The sequence below is a fragment of the Paramisgurnus dabryanus genome, chromosome 7 (genome assembly GCF_030506205.2).
Source record: "Paramisgurnus dabryanus chromosome 7, PD_genome_1.1, whole genome shotgun sequence".
In the NCBI taxonomy this organism is placed as follows: Eukaryota; Metazoa; Chordata; class Actinopteri; order Cypriniformes; family Cobitidae; genus Paramisgurnus; species Paramisgurnus dabryanus.
Genome location: NC_133343.1, coordinates 36,215,872 through 36,237,050, shown reverse-complemented (window position 1 = coordinate 36,237,050; position 21,179 = coordinate 36,215,872). Strand labels below are relative to the sequence as shown.

Sequence of the window (21,179 nt, the reverse complement as noted above, 5' to 3'; positions counted from 1 at the left end):
GGTACTTCAGCTGGGCCTTCAAAATATGCAATGAAGTGCAAATGCCTCTCCATCCATAATACTAGGCTATTCGTATTTCGTTAAATCATACAGTGAACGTGTAAAAATTCTGAGCACGCAAAGTTAAATTACAGAATGGGCATTGTCTGCCTTTAAATGCAGTTTTAAAGTTTAAAATTACTTTAATCTAACTGATAAACACAAATACAGATTCTGCTGCTCTGTAATGACAGGGGCTCGGTAAATTTGCATTTAACAAGCTTAAATTATGTTCTTTAATTTATTTTTTGGAAATATATATTTAGCTGTAGGATACCTTGTTAGCCTTTTTCATAAGGGGAAATATAGCACCCTGCGTTCTCAGTGCACCTCCTTGTGGCTTATAACTGTTGTTATAAGATATCCAGGGCTCGCAAAATCTCTAGCCCGAGCCCCGAGGGCTACCAAAATGTATCTCCGCCCTGCCCATCGAGTATAGCGGGGAAAAAATATTTGAATGTTTTCGCATTCTCTCAGATTTAGTTAGGAAATTATATTGTATGTAATTCGGCGTCGTCTGTCAGTCATTACCATCCTCACGTAACAAGTGAAAGTGTCAGGAAGTAAAAGTATAATTAAACCCTTTATTTTACTCGTGTTCGCGTCATATGCACAGTCTCCTTTGCACGCGCTTCTCCCGGCTGTGCTCTTCACGTGTACGCGCTTAAGTTATTTCGTTTTTACCTCAGCCCTATCAAGCTAACCACAACGTCAATCACGTTTTCCGCCATTTACCTCAACCACTCTCACCGCAGAAATTCGGGCCATTAGACTGTATTAATATTAACGGTCTATGATCTTCGTCTTTGGTGTTTTACGGCAGCTCGCATCCAGTTTGTTGCATGCTTAGGACTTCATGAAGGCTTACAATGTTTTGTTTTTTACCCGCCCCCTTGAAATCAAAACGTGATTGGTCGAGTTGCCCGTCACTCTCCACACCAAAACACATAGCTTGACCTTCCCTGGGATTCATGAAGTCCTAACCAATGAATGAGCCAGATAACCGGGCCTTAATGGAGACAGACGAATCTGATTGGATTAGATGTTTTCATGACATGAACCTGACAGTAAGCTTAACGTTAGAACAGATGAGAGAAAATATATTACATGTATTGTATTAAATTGAATTAAATAGAAATTTTAAAATGTAAAAACATATTTTTATTGAATACTATATTATTTATTTGTATTATTATTATAAAAAATCTTTTTATTAATTTTTTTAGGCCTTCTCTGAAGGCGTAGAAGGCCCTGAAGGTTCCCCACTGTTGTTAAGGGAGTGAGACTACAAACACCCCTTTTCTCGGTCAAATAGGCAACAAATTCTAAATGTATGTTACATTTCGACTACAAATATGACACACTTTTAATAAAGATTAATGTTTCTACGGGTGAAATGCTCCTTTAATACACTGTAAAAAAGCTTAAAAAAATAAATAAAGGTGTTTGGCTTCTTGATTTGTTTATTTTCTTAGTTAAAGTAACATACAAATAGGGCGATGTCACTGGAATTTAGTTTATACAGTTTATAAAGTTAAAAATATTGATATTTTTCTTACAAAATCGCATTGATTACCCGCAAAAGACCTTTATTGCTCAGCAAAAAATGACTTTCTAACTTAGTATTTTTGTCTTGTTTTTTAGTAGAAATATTTAAATATCTTAAATCAAGATGAATTTTTTTGATGAGCAAAATGACCTAATAAAATAAGTCTAGTTTTTAGACAAAAACTATAAAATTTAAGTGAATTTGTGCTTAAAACAAGCAAAATTATCTGCCAATGGGGTGAGAAATGTTTGCTTAAATTAAGTGTTTTAGAAAAAAAAAAACATTTTTAGATTTTTTTGGCAGATTTTCTTGCTTGTTTTAAGTTTAAATTTACTTAAATTGTATATTTTTTGTATATAAACTAGCCTTATTTTCTTAGGTCATTTTGCTCATCAAGAAAGTACATCTTAATTTAGGAAAATTTCAATATTTCTACTGAAAACAAGACAAAAGTACTTAGTAAGAAAGTAATTTTTTGAAGTGTAACCTCTTGGAACCATGTGGATTACCTCTGTGAAGGATGAATGCACTTTTTTGGGGTTTAATGTCAAAAGTTGTTCACTGATCCCTGATTTCTATCATTATAAAGCTTGGAAGAGCAATGACATTTACTAAAATAACTCCAAATGTGTTCGTCTGAAAGATGATGGACATCTGTATGTCAGATTGCTTGAGGGTGAGTAAATCATGGGGTAATTTTGATATTTGGCTGGCGTATCCCTTTAAGTCTCAGCAATCCCTTCTGATGTCTCAAGTCATTTTCAAAAATATCAAAAACAAAATTGGTAATACTTTTCTGCCCGTCATTTCACACCCTTCAATATTATCTCGGTCAATAAAAACAATAAAAGACCAAATATAAAACAAAACAAAAATAAATAAATAAACTAAAACAAAACTGCTTCAGAGATTACCGCCGAAATGATCCGGCAACCTTTGTGATGAAACTCCCAACAATACTTTTATATAAAGAATTTCACAAAGCCGATATTTATTACAGGGCGGCTGTCTGGAACTCTTTGTGTCTAAGGCCAACACAAAAATAAGTAACCCGGAGTAGAAATAAATCCAAGACTGCTGAACAATAAGGGAAAACTTGTATGCGCTTATGAGTCTTTTTCTTTCCATCTCTGTGTAATTTAGCACTCTGAGGAAGCCAGAAGATTTAACCCCGCAATGCTTTTTGCACGCCTCTGATGACAGCAACATGATATATTATTGCACTGCATGTAAGAAAGTAACTAATATAGTTGCATTGTTACATAAAAATACACAAAATAAAGTGCAGGCAGTGCTGTGGTGCAGAGTGTAGCACCTGGGGTCAAAAAGCTAAAAGTTAGATGTTTGAGTAAATACAAGCAATGAGTTATACTCCTAGTGTAGGATGCGTTTCTTATACATTTAAAAAAATCCCAATGGAGCCCAAAGCTGCAATAACCCAACTTTTTGTATATTTGGTATAATTTGGTATAACTCATTGGGTCAAAAAGAGACATACCCAGCAATAAGGGTTAAATTAACACAGAAAATATTTAAATTTGACTCAACATTGTTAAAACAACCCAGCATAGGTTAAATTACAACCCAACGAGTTGCATCCGTGGGTTGAATTAAGTATAGTCACTGCTGCGAGTCACTTTGAATAAAAGCATCTGCTTACTTGCAACCCTTAAAGGGGCCATGGCATGAAAATCTGACTTTTTCCATGTTTAAGTGCTATAATTGGGTCCCCAGTGCTTCTATCAACCTAGAAAATGTGAAAAAGATCAACCCAGTAACTTAGTTTTGATAAACCATTCTCTACAAGCACAAACATAAATAGGTCATTGAAATTTGGCACTCTTTATGATGTCATAAGGAGCTCTTATTAAAATAATACTGCCCCCTTAATCTGTACTATCCAATCACAGCACTGCCATTTAGTGCAGAGAAAAAGAGGGAGAAAAAAATAATTCACAGCACAATTGAGTTTCAATTGCAACAAACCACCATCATTGTGATCAGTGTTTGCACTTCATCAGCTCATTTGCATTTTAAAGGACACACCCAAAACGGCACATTTTTGCACACACAAACAAAGTGTCAATTTAAACATGTTATAATAAATTATTTATTTGTTATTTTGAGCTAAAACTTCACACATGTGCTCTAGGAAACACCAAAGATTTATTTGACATCTTAAAAAAGTCTTGTGCCATGGCCCCTTTAAGATAAGCAATCAGAAACAGTATGGACAGAAATCTCATTGAAGATAATTGCTCTGTGAGGAATATGAAAGCCATTAAACAGGCTCATCCATCCATAGTACGATCCTCTAAAAATGCAAACACTGTCCCATCATGCATTGCAAACACTGGCACATTCCCGGCAGATAAAGGTTCTTACTGTAACTGTTAAACAATGAACACCTGACTCAGCAGGCATCGCTGAACTTTCTGAACGTTCTTGAGCACACAGTGAAAAATAGATTTCTCCTGACTTCACCCCCTTCACAAACTGAAGGCTTTTTTACTTGAAGAGTGGTACAGCATTTTACTTGACATTGTTTAAGTACCAGTTCTGAAGGTTAAGACTGACCCTGGTTCTTATTAGATTCTCCAGATCAATATAATGTTTGGAGTTTATGTTATATTATACAGAGCCTGAGACTGATAGGTAGCTAGAAATCTGTTACAATTTTATAAGAAAATATAATACTGATTTGCATATAACAACTCTAAATTGAGAAAACTAAGATCTAAGCACCGAATTTTCCTGTTTCAGTGATTGTAAAAGCGAAAATCTAAGTAGAGAATGATGGTGGAAAAAACATGTTTTTGCCAAGTACACTGTTAAGTCAAAATACACTCAACTAAAGGATTATTAGGAACACCATACTAATACTGTGTTCGAACCCCTATCGCCTTTAGAACTGCCTTAATTCTACGTGGCATTGATTCAACAAAGTGCTGAAAGCATTCTTTAGAAATGTTGGCTCATATTGATAGAATAGCATCCTGGAGATTTGTGGGATGCACATCCAGGACACGAAGCTCCCGTTCCACCACATCCCAAAGATGCTCTACTGGGTTGAGATCTGGTGACTGTGGGGGTCATTTTAGTACAGTGAACTCATTGTCATGTTCAAGAAAACAATTTGAAATGATTCAAGCTTTGTGACATGGTGCATTATCCTGCTGGAATTAGCAATCAGAGGATGGGTACATGGTGGTCATAAAGGGATGGACATGGTCAGAAACAATGCTCAGTTAGGCCGTGGCATTTAAAAGATGCCCAATTGGCACTAAGGGGTCTAAAGTGTGCCAAGAAAACATTCCCCACACCATTACACCACCACCAGCAGCCTGCACAGTGGTAATAAGGCATGATGGATCCATGTTCTCATTCTGTTTACGCCAGATTTTGAGACAGAAATTGAGACTCATCAGACCAGGCAACATTTTTCCAGTCTTCATCTGTCCAATTTTGGTGAGCTTGTGCAAATTGTAGCTGCTTTTTCCTATTTGTGGAGATGAGTGGTACCCAGTGGGGTCTTCTGCTGTTGTAGCCCATCCGCCTCAAGGTTGTGCGTGTTGTGGCTTCACAAATGCTTTGCTGCATACCTCGGTTCTAACGAGTGGTTATTTCAGTCAAAGTTGCTCTTCTATCAGCTTGAATCAGTCGGCCCATTCTCCTCTGACCTCTAGCATCAACAAGACATTTTCGCCTACAGGACTGCCGCATACTGGATGTTTTTCCCTTTTCAGGCTTTGAAACGTGCAAATGATAAACTTTCCCTATTTAAGTTTGCGTATTAATTAGCGAATCACATGCGATATGTATAATATGTATACATTGGGTACCAATATGTTACTTTGAGATACTAATATGTATCTTTCAGGTACTAATAAGCTCTCTTTGGTACCAGTATGTACCTCTGAGGTACTAAAATGACCTCTTTAGGTGCAAAGCTATACTATAAAGCTATGCTATAAGCTATAAAATTTTAGATTTATTATACTTCATTTAAAAAAATTTGTCATGGTCCAAAAAAAAAAACTATTGAACAAATAGCTGACAATCACTAAAATCTTTCCCTTAACAATGTAAGCACGCTACTGTACTGTACATGGCCCTATAGTGGTAACAATGCCAAGGTTATGGGTTTGATTCTCATTTACTGATAAAAGTTAAGTTGTTAAAAATGCATATTAATGTAGATAAACCTGATAACTGCGAGTCCAATTTTAACTTAATCACATATTTTTCATTTTATACTACGGTAACACACCAAAACCATAAAACTTCCATTCACACAAGCACTGAAATAATCAGCGCTATTGTCTAAGATCTCCTGCATGTTTTTTCACACTTGCATTCTTCACAACAAATTGCAGAATGCAAATGTGTAACTCCTAAAATAGAGTTTAGATATGAGGCGTTTTATTCGGCAGTCTGTAATTGTTCACGCACCTGTCAAGCTTTGATTTGCGTTCGCTGTGAAAATAGGTTTATGGGAGGAAAAGGTAAAGCGGTAAGCCTGCAGAATCCTTCTGGCAATGAAATGATTGTGTGAGCATTAAAGGTTCAAGTGCATTCTGGCTAGACTCAAAACAGGCACATGCAAACAAATTGACTCTTCAAAAACTCACGACGCTTTAAAAGTTACCCGATTTTAAAAAGAACATTAAAGCCTGAACCACGAAGAGCTATTGAGCAGCTTTCGTAAACAGCCTGGCTGATGTTGAAGGGTTGGACTGAGAAATGACTTGCAGGTTAGTGATTCCCATTAAGGAATTGTTCAGAAAAACATGGGTTCAGACATTACCGAAATGTATTTATTTATTCTTCTAATATACAAAATGTATAGTTGCTTATTATATTATATAACAATATGAATGAAAAGTTCATATTGGTACCTCTCAAAGGTATATATTGCTACCTAATGCATACCTATCTGTACCTAATAGTAAATATGAGGGCTTTCAGTGTTATAATTGGGTCCCTAGTGCTTCTATCAACCTAGAAAATGTGTGAAAGATCAACCAAGTAACTTAGTTTTAATAAACAATTTTCTGCCAGCATGTGAAAAAATAGGTCATTGAAATTTGGCTCCCCTTGTGATGTCAGAAGGGGATAATACCGCCCCCTAATCTGCACTATTCAACCACATTTAGTGCAGAGATCAGCTCATTTGCATTTAAAACACACCCAAAAGTGGCACATTTTTGCTCACACCTACAAAGTGGCAATTTTAACATGTTATAATAGATTATCAAAATGGCATTTTGAGCTAGAACTTCACATACAGTACGTACTCTGAGGACATCGAAGATTTATTTGACATATTAATAAAGTCTTGTGAAATGTCTCTTTAAAGGGTACTGCCCCAGTGACATTTTGATTATTTTTTTGATTGCAGGTTATTGTGGCAAATCTGAGCCCTGTACAGAACGTGGCTTTATTAAAGGGATAGTTCACCCAAAAATGAAAATTCTGTCAACATTTACTCACCCTTACAGGGTTTCCCGCAGCACTTTTCAGTTCGGGCGGCCCACCTAAGCTGGGATACCCTACCACCTTAACAAGGTCGTCCCAAAAAAAAAAATTTGCTTCAATGTCTGGAGAATAACTAGCCTGTTGATAAAACATTTAATTCATTAATAATCTAGTATGTGTTCAGTTTCTGTCATAGTTTCTTAAAAATTGAGTTTTATTTGAGTGTTTTAAATAAAAATATTTTCATCATGACGCGTACACCCCGCCCCTTTTGATTGCCACGCCCCCGGCCCGCCCACTTGCACAACCCTACCACCTTAACTAACAAATTTTCTGCGGGAAACCCTGCCCTTATGTTGTGACAAACCTGTATACATTTTTTTGTTCTGATGAAAGGTATTTTTTTAGGAATGCTTGCAAACAAACCAAACAGAAGCCCCATTGACATTCATAGTAGAAAAAAATGCTATGAAACTCAATGGGGCTTCTGATCAGTTTGGTTACAAACATTTCTCAAAATATCTGAAAGTGGGTAAATAAAAATTAAAATTTTTGATTGAACTATCCCTTTAACTCTTTCTCTTTTTTAAGAGAAAACATTTGCATAAAAACGTGTTCCTGATTAATTTTTATGTTAATCTGCAATACCGCAATTACCTAAAATTTATAAAAAAACTGAAGCCAAAATGTTATTTACTAATTTTAAACTCTGTGTATGTTTTGATAATCATTCTGAATCTGATCTTTAACAAAATTCCGTCACAAAATGTAATTATTTGAGCTTTTTGCTAAAAAAAATAAAATAAAATACCCATATTTAAGAGTTTATAAGCGGATTTTTTTTAAGTTTTTGAAAAAAAAAATCCTAGAAGGCTTTTGTGAAACATTTGTAAAAATCATAAGAAAAGCTGGCAGGCACCTTTTCAAAAAATGGCTGGCGTGGAATGAGTTAAGATCTCTGTAGCCCTAGAAGAGATACACTTGAGATTATTGGGGTCTTGTCTCAGGAGAAAAATCTGAGAAGCACGAAGCTCACTCGAAAGTCTCAGTTCGCTCGAGTTAAACTAATGCTGTCTAGGAGAAAGAATTCCATTTAAAAGAAATCTAATATCCTACAGGACGATTTAAAAACCACAACATAAGCTTCTCAGAATCTCATCTCTCTGATATAGATCATTGAATCATGGAAACAACATTTTAAAAAAATGCTGCGTTGCCTATTAGAGCAAGCGCGCGGAGCAAGAAAGCCTCAAGGGGCTTGTTGCACGACTTCACATTGTAAACACAGACACATATATGGCTGTCAGCACCATTTAAAGATCACTCCATGCTTAAAGGTCTGCTGGAACCACATGCACAAATGTTCTTCATTGCTTTAAGCACCAACAGAAGTCGGATTTCTGGCAAGAGCTACCCAACAATGATCTGTCAAAGCTGATGAAGTGAACGGCCCAGAGGAATAAGAATAAAGAAAAAGAATGAACTGGAAGAGAGATGCCAAGTCAAAAAATGATATGAGAATATTATTGACTGCATACCTGGCATAAGCCACAGATTGATCAATTTTTATAACATTATAGATATGACATAAAAACATAAAGTATCATCTCCTGTAGGATCTGCTAAGCAAAATGAGTTATAGATTATGTAAAAACGCCCTGTTCGAGCATTGATTTTGCCTATTGCCTTCAAAGCAATTTTTTCCTAAACTAACAGAGCAAATCCACCTGCAGGTTTACCGAAGGAAATATACGCATTCGATTTCCCCACAGGGTTAAATCCCAGTGGATAGATGAGCTTATGCCGAGTAAACATTGTTGCTATTGCTTACCGATGTTAACGGGATTGTTTATGGGTTTAAGAAAAGCGTGACTTACCTGAATACGCCCAATAGGGTTCCCCAGATGCCCTTCGATGTCTTTGATTGGCTGAGCTGTCATGACCCTCTGTTTCCACACGTGAAACTGTCAGAGATAAATCACAAGACACCGTAATTGAGACTTTCCAGAAACCGTTGAAGCGATCGATGCAACACATTATTGTCAATGAAAAAAGTGCTGGATGATGTACAGCAACCGGTCACTATAAATACAATGGAAACAGGGCAATCAGGAGGCAACTTGTATTACCCTCAAGGGTTTTACTTTGCAATAATCTCACAACGCTTATGTACCAGATCATTTAAATAGCAATTCGTATTGCATTTAAACATGGTTGTCAGGCAAAATAAAAATGGGACCCAGTCTGTGAAAACCCATCTTAAGACATAAACTCATCCTACATAATGTAAAGAGCATTCTGATATCTTTAATATTGATTGAGTAAGGTTAAAAATCAATGTAAAATAAATCAAAGAGCTCAGACCGGATTTGAAGTGAAAGCATGTGATTAACTGTTGACGTGGACAAGACCGACATTATCATAATTACTCCTGCTTTGACGCATAGCTTGTAAGTTAAAGGCGGGGTGCATGATCTCTGAAAGCCAATGTTGATATTTGAACTCACCTAAACTAACACGCCCGTACTCCAATAGAATCTGGACCTTCTTTTGATAGACCCGCCCCACACATACGCAACCCAGGCAATGATGTAAGTATATACCCCCCTTACTTCTGATTGGCTACAAGTGTTTTGGTACTTTTCCAAAGTGTTTTTTGAAAATCATGCACCCCGCCTTTAACTCCTGTCAGCATTGCATTGTGAGCAAATCTTTCAAACATGATAAGGAGGCTGCGTCAGAGGTATTAAGGCCAACCACAACTTACAGATTAGCTGACCGATCAAATCGATAAGATTTGTACAAAATCACAGCGTTTGAGGTACAAAAAAGTACAGTATGTGGAAAATAATGTGTTTTTTAACCATAAACCACGTGAACACATTGTATTATATAAAATACACAAAATTGCTTGTTTTAAGCAATGAAATAGGTGCATTTTAAAACCCGGACCGCAAGCGGTGCTCACATGCAGTGACTCTTGACAAGCTAATCAAAAGTAATAATAACAGTAATAATAACTCTCAAATACCACACAACAGGGCTCCAAACCTGAAACACTCACACTTGCTAAAATTCCAGTCGTCGTAATTACCAAAGAAGTGTGAGATTTGTATTTCTGTACGAGTAGTAGGAGGTCAATAAAGAACATTTAGTTTTGATCCCCAAGCCTTCTTTACAGTATATATACTGTACCTCACCTGTTGAGTAAGAGTTCACATTTTGTTTGATTCCCAGGGAACAAACAATCTAATAAAATTTACAGGATCTCCAGATTCTTAAATGTTTAGTCTGATCAACAAAAATCTTAAAATATTCTTGTATTATTTTTTGTTTGCTTGTTTTGACTAGTTTGTCCAGCATTCATTGTCTACAATTTTTTTTAAACAATATTTTACATTTTCCCAATACGGAAACGTCACTGCGCCTTGTGCGCTACATCCGTTGTCATATGCTGGAAATGCACTCTCTCATGAATGCGTGTTGGCCGTTACTGGAAGATAGTTATTTAAGTTTGTAATGTTTTAAATATTGATTTTTTCATACAAAATCGATTGCCTTTAGAAGGCATTTATTACCCTGTTAAGCTGTGTGAATTACTTTTGTGAAGGATGGATGGTCTTTTGTGGGATTCAAATCAAAAGCACCATTTCCTACAATTATATAGCTTGCAACAGCCAAGACATTTTCTAATATAACTCCAATTATGTTAGTCTGAAAAAAGATTAGCATATAAATCAACGATGGATTAAGTGGTAATTTTCATTTTTTTGGGTGAACGATTGCTTTTATTTTTCTCTTAATCTTTCCCTGAATACCTCTCATATCATGATATTCATCCCACCCTTCAGCCTTGCCACACCTCTCCTTATGAGGAGATGAGTCTCTTTTCCAGGAAGGAAGTAGGGTGGGACTTTCGCGTTTGATCCATGGACTTCTGGCCCTCAGTGGACTACAGAATGCTAATCCTTTAAAATAAGCCACTGTCCCTTTCACATTATGCATATACAGTACTGTGAAAAAGTCTTAGGCCACCATGTTACCATTAGATTTGTTGTTTTTGCAATTGTATAGTGATCATATATATTTCTCAGTCTCTTTATTAGAATACAACCAGAAATACAGGAAATGTGTATGTAGTATTTAAAACAGTATAAAGCTGAAGTGTCAAGTATTTAGGTTAAACTCCTCTTCCACTTGAGCAATAGCAGGGCACTGCAGGATCTCTTAAACCTAAATGAAATTAAATTCTAATTTCTAATTCTAATCGAATGACTTTAGGACTTCTCAAAAAAGCTCAAGATATACAATGTATATACAATGCTTTAGCTTTCTTCTGGTCAGATACTGTATTGTTGCATTGCAGTACTGTAAATCTATTGATTAACTGATTGGATTATGAATAATTATTTGGATTTAATCATCTGCTGAATGAATAAACGTAATTGTTAGTTTTGTTGTGCATATTTTCTACAAATGGCTCTTTCCATAATCATTTAATTTAAGCATTGTGATACACTTTAAATAAACTTTTAGGCAAATACATGCTAACACTCTCCATCCACTCTTTATGTGACTCATTTATTCTCAAACTTCTTCTAAATTATTCAAAATAGACACAGCTACCTCAAAATTACTTTGGTTTTGTATTAAGGTGACCGACCTGCTGAAAGATGAATGATGTTAGAGGAGAATTAAACATGTTTTTGTAATTTTCCTGCAGTGCTTTGCATAAACCATTCATCTATTTGTTATAAACTCAGTTATGCGAAACTCTGTATGTACCGTAGTTAGCTTTTGACAGATAGTCTTTTCTTAAAAACTGTCTGGACGGTTTGATGATTAAACAAAAAGCTCTCAAACACCCAATCTTGTGGATCTTTTTAAAATATAATTTATCATTATGTTTGACTTTTGACATGTTTTTAATTTTTTTACAGTTTCACAGCCCAATGATTCCAATTTCCATTTATTTAAAACACTGTTGTTAGCTATTTTGGTAACACTTTAAAATAAGGTTCATTAGTTAACATTAGTTAACTACATTAGTTAACATGAACTAATAATGAACTGCACTTATACAGAATTTATTAATCTTTGTTAATGTTAATTTCAACAATTACTAATACTTCAATACAATTACTAAATCTTGTTAACGTTAGTTAATGCACTGTGAACTAACCTGAACAAACAATTAAAAACTTTATTTCTATTAACTAACATTCACAAAGATAAATAAATACTGTAACAAATGTATTGCTAATGGTTTGTTCATGTTAGTTAATACATTAACTAGAGATGCTTAACGATTAATCGCGATTAATCGTTAGCAGAATAAAAGTTTTTGTTTACATCATATATGTGTGTGAACTGTGTATAATAAATTTGTATAAATAAATGTACACACATGCATGTATATGTTTTAGAAATGTTTACATATGTATATACATTTGTATATTTATGTATAATTTATATTATATATAAATATAAATACTTAATATATAAAAAAAATTCTTAAAATTATACATGAATGTGTTCATATTTATATATATATATACATATTTATTATACACAGTTTACACACATATGTGATGTAAACAAAAACTTTTATTCTGCTAACGATTAATCGCGATTAATTGTTTAGCATCCCTAACATTAACTAATGTTAACTAATGAATAGTATTGTAAAGTGTTACCGCTATTTTAATGATGCATACATCATTTTATTTTAATGAATCAAAATTTTCCAGTGTAAACTTTTCCAGTGTTTCCATATCCAGAGAAACTGAATGCATGATGAAAATTCATAACCTGAGGTTCATGCTAAAATATGAGATCGATCATTTACTGTAATAAGTATAAATAATGTTCGTCTATTGACAGTCCTATTTATTATTATCATTAAGTCGGCAAAGTGGTTGAATCTCAGGGTAACACGGACATGGAAATGATGGAAAAGAATCAAAAGTATTGAAGTGCACACATCCTGGTGTGCATCAAAAAGATGCACGCTGGGTTGCGTTGGAGAGACTTTCACCTCCAGACATATTAATATTTCAAGCACCAGTACCCAAAAAGTACAAGTTTCTCCCGCTGTCTCTGGTATACTCTGCTTTTCTCCATTTGGCTTTGTAAAGGTCCTGCTTATCTTGCTCTGCATGTTTCAAAGCTTCCTGGCGAGAAATCCCTCTGTGTCTCTACCAGACAATTAAAAAAGTCTGAATAACACTGGGCCTCTTCATGCTCGACGTCGTAGTTTTGAACAGCTTCCGATTTCCTGCTTTTAAACCATATGGCAGATCGCATGTCAGGAAGCGGCTGTTATCAGTACATCTGCTAATGCTTCTTTGTACAGGGTGAAAAATCTGGAGTTGGTAACTTAATGAGCTCCCAGATTTCTACTTTATTTGAGCCTTAAATGTACTTTCACTGGTATTACAGTACATTTATGCATTTGGTGACACTTTTATCCAAAGTGGATTACAAGGTATGCATAAGTATGAGTGTTCCCTGGGTTCAAACTGGGGCTATCAAACAATTAATCGTGATTAATCGCAATTAATCGCACACAAAATAAAAGTTTGTGTTGGCAACATTTACATACAAAAGCATCTGCCAAACAAGTAAATGTAAACTGGTAAATGTGGACCAGTGTGCATGTGTCTGGAATAGGGCTGTCATGGTTATGAAATTTGTCTGACGGTTAATTGCGAGAAATTGTGTCGATTATGACGATTAATTGCCTGTTTTAGGGCTTTGACGATTATGACGATTGTCTGTTTTATTGCTTTGACATTTAATTCTCATACATTTTTTTCTTTGTTTATGAAATAAATTTTTTATACATTGTTGTGATTATATAAATTAAACTTTTGCAAGGTTTACCTTGCAGTAAATATAAATACATATAACACATATTTAAAAGTAATCGGATACTGTCTCATTTATACAGGCACTGCAGCTCCCCCTTGTGTTTTTTAAAGAGATGTGCAATCATTGCGGTGATCTGAAATCATCGCGATGAGGTCAAACAATTGCGATGAGACGGTTATTTAATCATTGTGACAGTCCTAGTCAGGAAATCTAGATGAATTATGTTTACATTTTTATTTGTAGATAAAATAAGGCTACTAAACAACAGCACTACATTCACATTCTAAGTTTGAGATTGGTTTATGTCATGAATTTTTTGGGTGGTGGCCACAAAGGGATGCATCCTATAGGGTTTTTGGTTGCATGCCGAAAACTTTAAGAGCCACTGAATCAATATCATATCTAATATACAGGTAACTCAATGCATTGCCATATAATTCAAATACGTATTACATTCAACCAGTTTAAAAGAGCATTTCCCTTCACTTTGATTCAAACTCGATCTTCTTCTCTTAGCTGAAGTGAAATTCCTCATTTTATCTCACTTCAAAGTGCTTAAAAGTGACTCGGTCTCCCGGGTAAGGACCCGGGCACGGCTGCTTCTCTTGCATAAACAGATTTTCCAATCCTTCGCTTGGTTCTTGCCCTCACTTGCATCATTACTTTGGAGATTAATTAGGGGCTGTATCAAGTCGATTCTCTCTATTGCAGCAATTACGTCCACTCTTATTGGTTAGCAAGCAATTACGCCTGCTTTTATTGGTTAGCGACCTGTCCTGGTTTGTTTATTGTTAAATCCCTGACGTGCAGCAGCGCAGACTGCGTTAGTCCGCAATTGCAAACAATTAGCTTCTTCCGCACAGACTATCAGAAACTGTTCATGGATTATAAATGTTCGAGTGTAACCTAATGATTTTTTCATTGCTTGTTACAAAGGTTAAACATTGGCTTTCGATGATCCTTTAGGGCTTAAGCAGGGTTTGTTTAAAGTCTTTTCCCATGGGCCTTTGAAACAGTCGCTACGAATCAGCAGGTGCCATCTCAGCAAACGGGTTCTCAGAGGGAATATGTTCACATGTCTGGTGTGTGACGCAGGAGGGAAAGCGCAAATAAAGTGAAGGAAAGATGATTTGCTAAAAGTGAGAAGCTGCATGTAGCTTGTTAAGAAATATATGAGAGAGGCAATAAGTAAACATTTGTTGGTTTTGCAGGTAAATGCTTTAAAAATGAATTATCGTAGTGAACCGGGTGACTCGGGTAACATGTGGGTAAAACATGCAAAGTGTTGGAAGATGTGAGCTTTTCTTTAAAACCCCACTATTATGTCTTTCCTGTCTAGTCTGTTTCATTGTACTCAGATCAGGTATCTACTCTATGATAATCTGGTTTCTTGATACCTCTTGAGCTACTTTGTAGCTCTTTAATGTAACTGTAAAGGGCCAGTCACTTTAACAATAATGAAATTGATATATGTTAACTGTTAACCAATTCACGTTCACACCACCGAACAATAGTGTTATATTATTATGCTTGCACATAATATTCATTACTTTTATAACATTAACTAACTTTGAAAATGTCCAAAAACTTTAGCACTTGTTTACATGACATTAAACATGAAAATATGCTGTTTTTGTTGCATTTGCACAGCTATAACCTCATAACGTTATGTGCACTTCTATCATCTAACGGTAATCAACGTCAAAAAATTATGTAGTAAATTTCACTACAACAGCGCTGGATACCTGAGCTAATTTTATGTTATGGACCTTAGTGAAGAGCTTCTTCACAGGCTATGTTTGCATGCACACAATTTTGTCAATCCGACTGAATTTAATATGATTGAAGGTTACGACAATACAGTTTACATGCACCCTAAACATTGCAATCTGATTAAAATGTTCTTTGCATGAACATTTTTGTAGAGTCCGACCCGAATGTCTGTGCAAGCTCACAGCCAAGGTTGCCAGCTTTGTGTATCAAAACCATATTAATGGACATTCAAAAATAGCCCAAAAGAATCCCAATGACTATTCACAGTCCAAATACCAATAACTAATGAACAAAATCCTTTCATCTATAACCTGCAGGAAAAAACAACCCACAGAGAGAGTTTAAACAGTAGCCTTAATCTGAACTCGGAAAAAAGCAGAGGTCTTGGCAACGCCACCCAGCGCACAGCATCTCTCGTCGAGCATGCTTTATCTCTGGATAAATGTACAAAACTGAGTTGGAAAAAGTTGTTCCTAAGAAGTTTACAGATATAGGCAATGAAAACACAATTTTCAAAAGGCATGACACTATTTTATTGCTTTATGTAGCCTCATGTTATGAAAGTACACATGAATGCCGAAGAATATACAGCGTGTGACCCCATTACCTTAATAATGCATTACCATAATTGCCTTAATTTGCATCGGATCGAATCAATCGTATTGATTAAGGTGTTTACATGAATACGATTGAGCCATCAATACGATTGCAAACGGATTATTTGGTTGCATGTAAACGTACCTACTGTGTCATCTGTCACGAATAGATTTAAAAGGTGCAATGTGAAACTTTTCTTGAAAGAAATGCAAAAGGATATACATAACTATATTATCAGAAGTATATAAAGCTGTACACAGCTGTAAACTCACTGCTAGATGCCGAAAAACCAGTGCTGTACCTTTAATTGGCTGCCAATGGTTATTTATTAGTTATGTACTGTGATATCATTGTGATCCTAAGAATGTCGCAATGTTTATCTTTATCATTTTACATTATTAAGTTGTGTTAACTCCACAATTCTTTTTAATTTTTAATTAATTGAATTTTTATATTTTTAAATTCGGGTGATTCTCACGAAACCATTGAAACACCACGGCACTAATGATTTTAGCTATAACATGTGTAATATAGTAATATTAAAAAGCATCAGAATTAACACAATACTGTGTTCTACCTTGCACAATGTGTGATTTCAACATAAGAATTTATAATTTGTCGATTTTATCTCATTTTCTGCTGAAATTCTCATTACCGCAATGTGTCCGGCTGTGTTTGAACATGCGTTATGTTGTAATTTAATCAAATTAACACAAAAATATTTAGAAAAAAAATTAATGGATGTTTTGCTAGACTACTTTAGATGACAGAAAAAATATTTACTGAATATTCATGTATAATAATAATGAAGAAAAATTAGGAAAATGATGTGTCCATGCCTGATGTTCTCATCCTCCGCAACACTTTTTGAGAACAGTTTAAGCACACATACAGAATTTTAATAAAGTTTGATTTTGAGTGACCAAGCACATGGACGTGTTACTTCAAGATGGCTACCAGGTAAGATAATTTTTTTTACAGTTAATTTGAAGTATTGTCTTGTCAGAATGCTTACACGACATTTTGATTATCATTACCGCAACAGATGCTTATTAAATGTTAATTTAATTAATAGAAGCATAATACTTTGATTTTAAATGCATGTGCAGAATCTCCAAATTATGTTCTTTCAGGTTTGTCATGTCATTTTGAAAATATGTCAGTGTTGATGTTTTCTGACTGTTGCGGTAATGATATTTTTTAGGACTAATTTTTTAAATTATGTTACAAAAAGTGTTAAATGATAAGTAAAAGTGTTTAAATTAATGTTCCCATTTACTCCAGACTTTGTTTTTCAATGTCTGGTGGGAAAAAAGTAAATGTAAGCAATTTTTATATTTTCATGCTTGACATTTGTAAAACCAATTTTTCGTGAGAATCACCCAATTCATAGTTATATGGTCTATATTGTGAATAGCCCTTAAGAATGTTTTGTTTGTGTCAATTAACCATGCAAAAAAGGAAGCAAAAAACATGATGACTTACATTTATGACAGCATACTTCACAAACCACACAATTTGTGGCATCACTGTCTATGCCAATGTCTATACTTACAGATTTGTCCAAATCCTCATATTCTTCGTTTAAATCTAAACTAAATTTTATCCGTAAACTAAATTAAACATTGCAGATAGGTTTGTTAACACGTTACACACAGTTGTCTAAACCACAGACCTGCCAGATGTAGTGGTTATTTACCTTGGACAACATTCAGATACTGTTTCCATGATCACATAAGCTTCTCAGCGGACTCAGTCGTAATACATAAACAACCCATACTCCCACCAGGAGATCTGAAAATAGCCCATCTCACTTTAACATGAGAACTCAGAGGTTTAATTAAGCCGAAACACCCACAACTAAAGCCAGGCTAAAACGGTGATGCTGCGATGTGTCAAGACACAGCTCTCATCAACTGTGATGCATTGCTATGCCAAAGTGATAATTCTTCAAGTTTTTTCATCAGGCTGGAAATTCTTGAAGTGCATGTATAACAATTATTAAAGAACAGAACTGTTACATCACCCGATGGAAAGAAACTGTTTAAATTAATTAGCACCGAATTTGATTACCGTATTTCAAATGAGCCGCATGCGTTTGCTTATAATTGTTTATCAAATTCTAATTTGCACTTGCTTGTAATTTAACACTGTATCGTGGTACTTCTAATAGTTCATGTGTTTATGCACAATAAACTGCTCTGTACTTTTTCCACACACTGTATAAAGTGGACTGTATAGCGAAGACACACAAGACCAGGCTAGTTGCTACACATCTACAATGTATTTGGTGCTATAAACTCGATTTTTGTCGATAAAAGGTGTTTTAGCACAATTAAGAAACAAATATGTATGCTACAGTTAATAAAGATATCTGTCTTTCCCCATACAAGTGGATAGGACTTTAGTCTTGCATGACTGAAAAAACTGCATGGAGGCGTTGCAAACATGGCCGCTTAGTGGCTCTAAAGGGACTTTTTAAATACATAAATGTAAAATCCAAATGTAAAATCTGGTACGTAGGAAGGTTTTTATAAACAATGTGAAAGAACTATAATTTTCAATAAATGATGTGATCTGACAGGCATTCAAGACTGAAGTAAAGGATATTTATGTAAGTGAGTGCTGAAGTGCGTGTAGACTTTTGGCATTAAAGAGAAAGATAATTTATGTTTTGCCTCATTTTATGGCCAGAATTTACACTCAGTAAAACAAAGAGTTTGGTTGGTTTATACACCTGTCGATTGGCTTTAAAGGGAGAATTTTATGATTCATTTATAGTTCAATTTGGCAAGCGAATCCAGGAAACATACATAATATTTTAGTAGCCAAAAAAAGGAAGGCTGTTTACCACCCTTCATTAACCCAGGTCTGAAATTACCTGCTCAAAATGTTACAGTATATATATTGGGTATTTTAACATCAGACTGATATGAAAGGGCAATAAGGAAGACAGGAAATGACAGCTGTCAATGCCAGAACAAAAACAAAGGAGTTTTGATAAAACAATAATGATGGTGAGCCTACGAGTCTTATGCTGGGCAGAATTGTGAAATGTTTGCAGAGTATACAGTAGACAAAATAACATGAGTGGGGCAGTTGGAAAACATGGTCAGGCTGTCACAGGGGTGGAACCCTTTTCAAAAGTACATAAGTGTACCTAAAGAGTTCATAATGGTACTTTAGAGACACATATTGGCACAAAATAGTGCATATTAGTACCTCAAAGGAACCTATTACTGCCTCAAATGGTACCACATCCATAGATATCTCTACCTAAATCATACCTCAAAGGTACATATTAGTGCCTCAGAGGTACTAGTGATGCACCGATATATCGGCCGCCGATATTTATCGGCCGATTTTTGATGAATTTGAAACCATCGGCATATCGGCAATAGCACGAGAAAGGCCGATACCGATTGTTTATTAATTAACTGCATAAAGAAAACCATTATATGTAAAAAATAAGTTAATGTCGTTAAAAAAATAAATGCTGAATAGCAAAAACCACCTTTGAAGGTTGTCATGTTGTCTTATTATATTTGTTTTAGCTTAATTTGTGCCTCTCTTATTATGTTGGTCAGTTGAATGTTAATTAGATCCGATCCATGTTCAGGTAAAAATAATTTGATGCAGAAATAAACTAGCTAATAGACCAACTGTATAGTATTGTATACAAGTGTTTAATATCGGTATCGGCCAGAAGTTGTCTGTTAAAATCGGTATCGGCCCAAAAAAATCCTATCGGTGCATCCCTAAGAGGTACATATTGGTACCAAATGCATACAAATCTGTAGCTAAATTGTACATTTTAGTATCTAAAGGGAACATATTACTACCTCAGAGGTACATATTGGTACCAATTAGTTCATATTAGTACCTCAAAGGTACATATTAGTGCCTCAGATGTACATATTGGTACCAAATGCATACAAATCTGTAGCTAAATCGTACATTGTAGTACCTCAAAGCTATATATTAGTACCTCAGAGGTACATATTGGTACCAATTAGTGCATATTAGTACCTCAAAGGTACATATTAGTGCCTCAGATGTACATATTGATACCAAATGCATACATATCTCTACCTAAATCATAAATATTAGTATCTAGAAGATACATACAGTGAGGAAAATAAGTATTTTGAAGACGGGCCTAAACATGTGCTGGTTTAAGCAGGGGAACCTTCCGTGCCATGCATGATTTCAAACCATTACGTCTTAGTGTATTACCAACAGTAACCTTGGAAACGGTGGTCCCAGCTCTTTTCAGGTCATTGACCAGCTCCTCCCGTGTAGTTCTGGGCTGATTTCTCACCTTTCTTAGGATTTTGAGACCCCACAAGGTGAGATCCTGCATGGAGCCGCAGTCCGAGGGAGATTTTTCTTCCATTTTCGAATGATTGCTCCAACAGTGGACCTTTTTTCACCAAGCTTCCTGGCAATTTCCCGGTAGCCCTTTCCAGCCTTGTGGAGGTGTACAATTTTGTCTCTAGTGTCTTTGGACAGTTCTTTGGTCTTGGCCATGTTAGTAGTTGGATTCTTACTGATTGTATGGGGTGGACAGGTGTCTTTATGCAGCTAATTACCTCAAACAGGTGCATCTAATTTAGGGTAATAAATGGAGTGGAGGTGGACATTTTAAAGGGAGACTAAAAGGTCTTTTAGGGTCAGAATTCTAGCTGATAGACAGGTGTTCAAATACTTATCTGCAACTGTATCATACAAATAAATAGTTAAAAAATCATATATTGTCATTTCTGGATTTTTTATTATGTCTCTCACAGTGGACATGCACCTACGATGACAATTTCAGACCCCTCCATGATTTCTAAGTGGGAGAACTTGCAAAATAGCAGGGTGTGAC

The 21,179-nt window shown here is 35.4% G+C and overlaps 1 protein-coding gene across 1 annotated transcript in view; it reads right to left on the bottom strand.

Annotated features, from left to right (window-relative positions):
* The window catches only part of ca16b (carbonic anhydrase XVI b), a 117,038-nt gene that overhangs the window by 84,232 nt on the left and 11,627 nt on the right, over window positions 1–21,179 (bottom strand). The window contains exon 2 of the mRNA XM_065279752.2: window positions 8,944–9,030. Coding sequence (XP_065135824.1) covers window positions 8,944–9,030 — 87 coding nt within the window. The remainder of the gene's footprint in view (window positions 1–8,943; window positions 9,031–21,179) is intronic.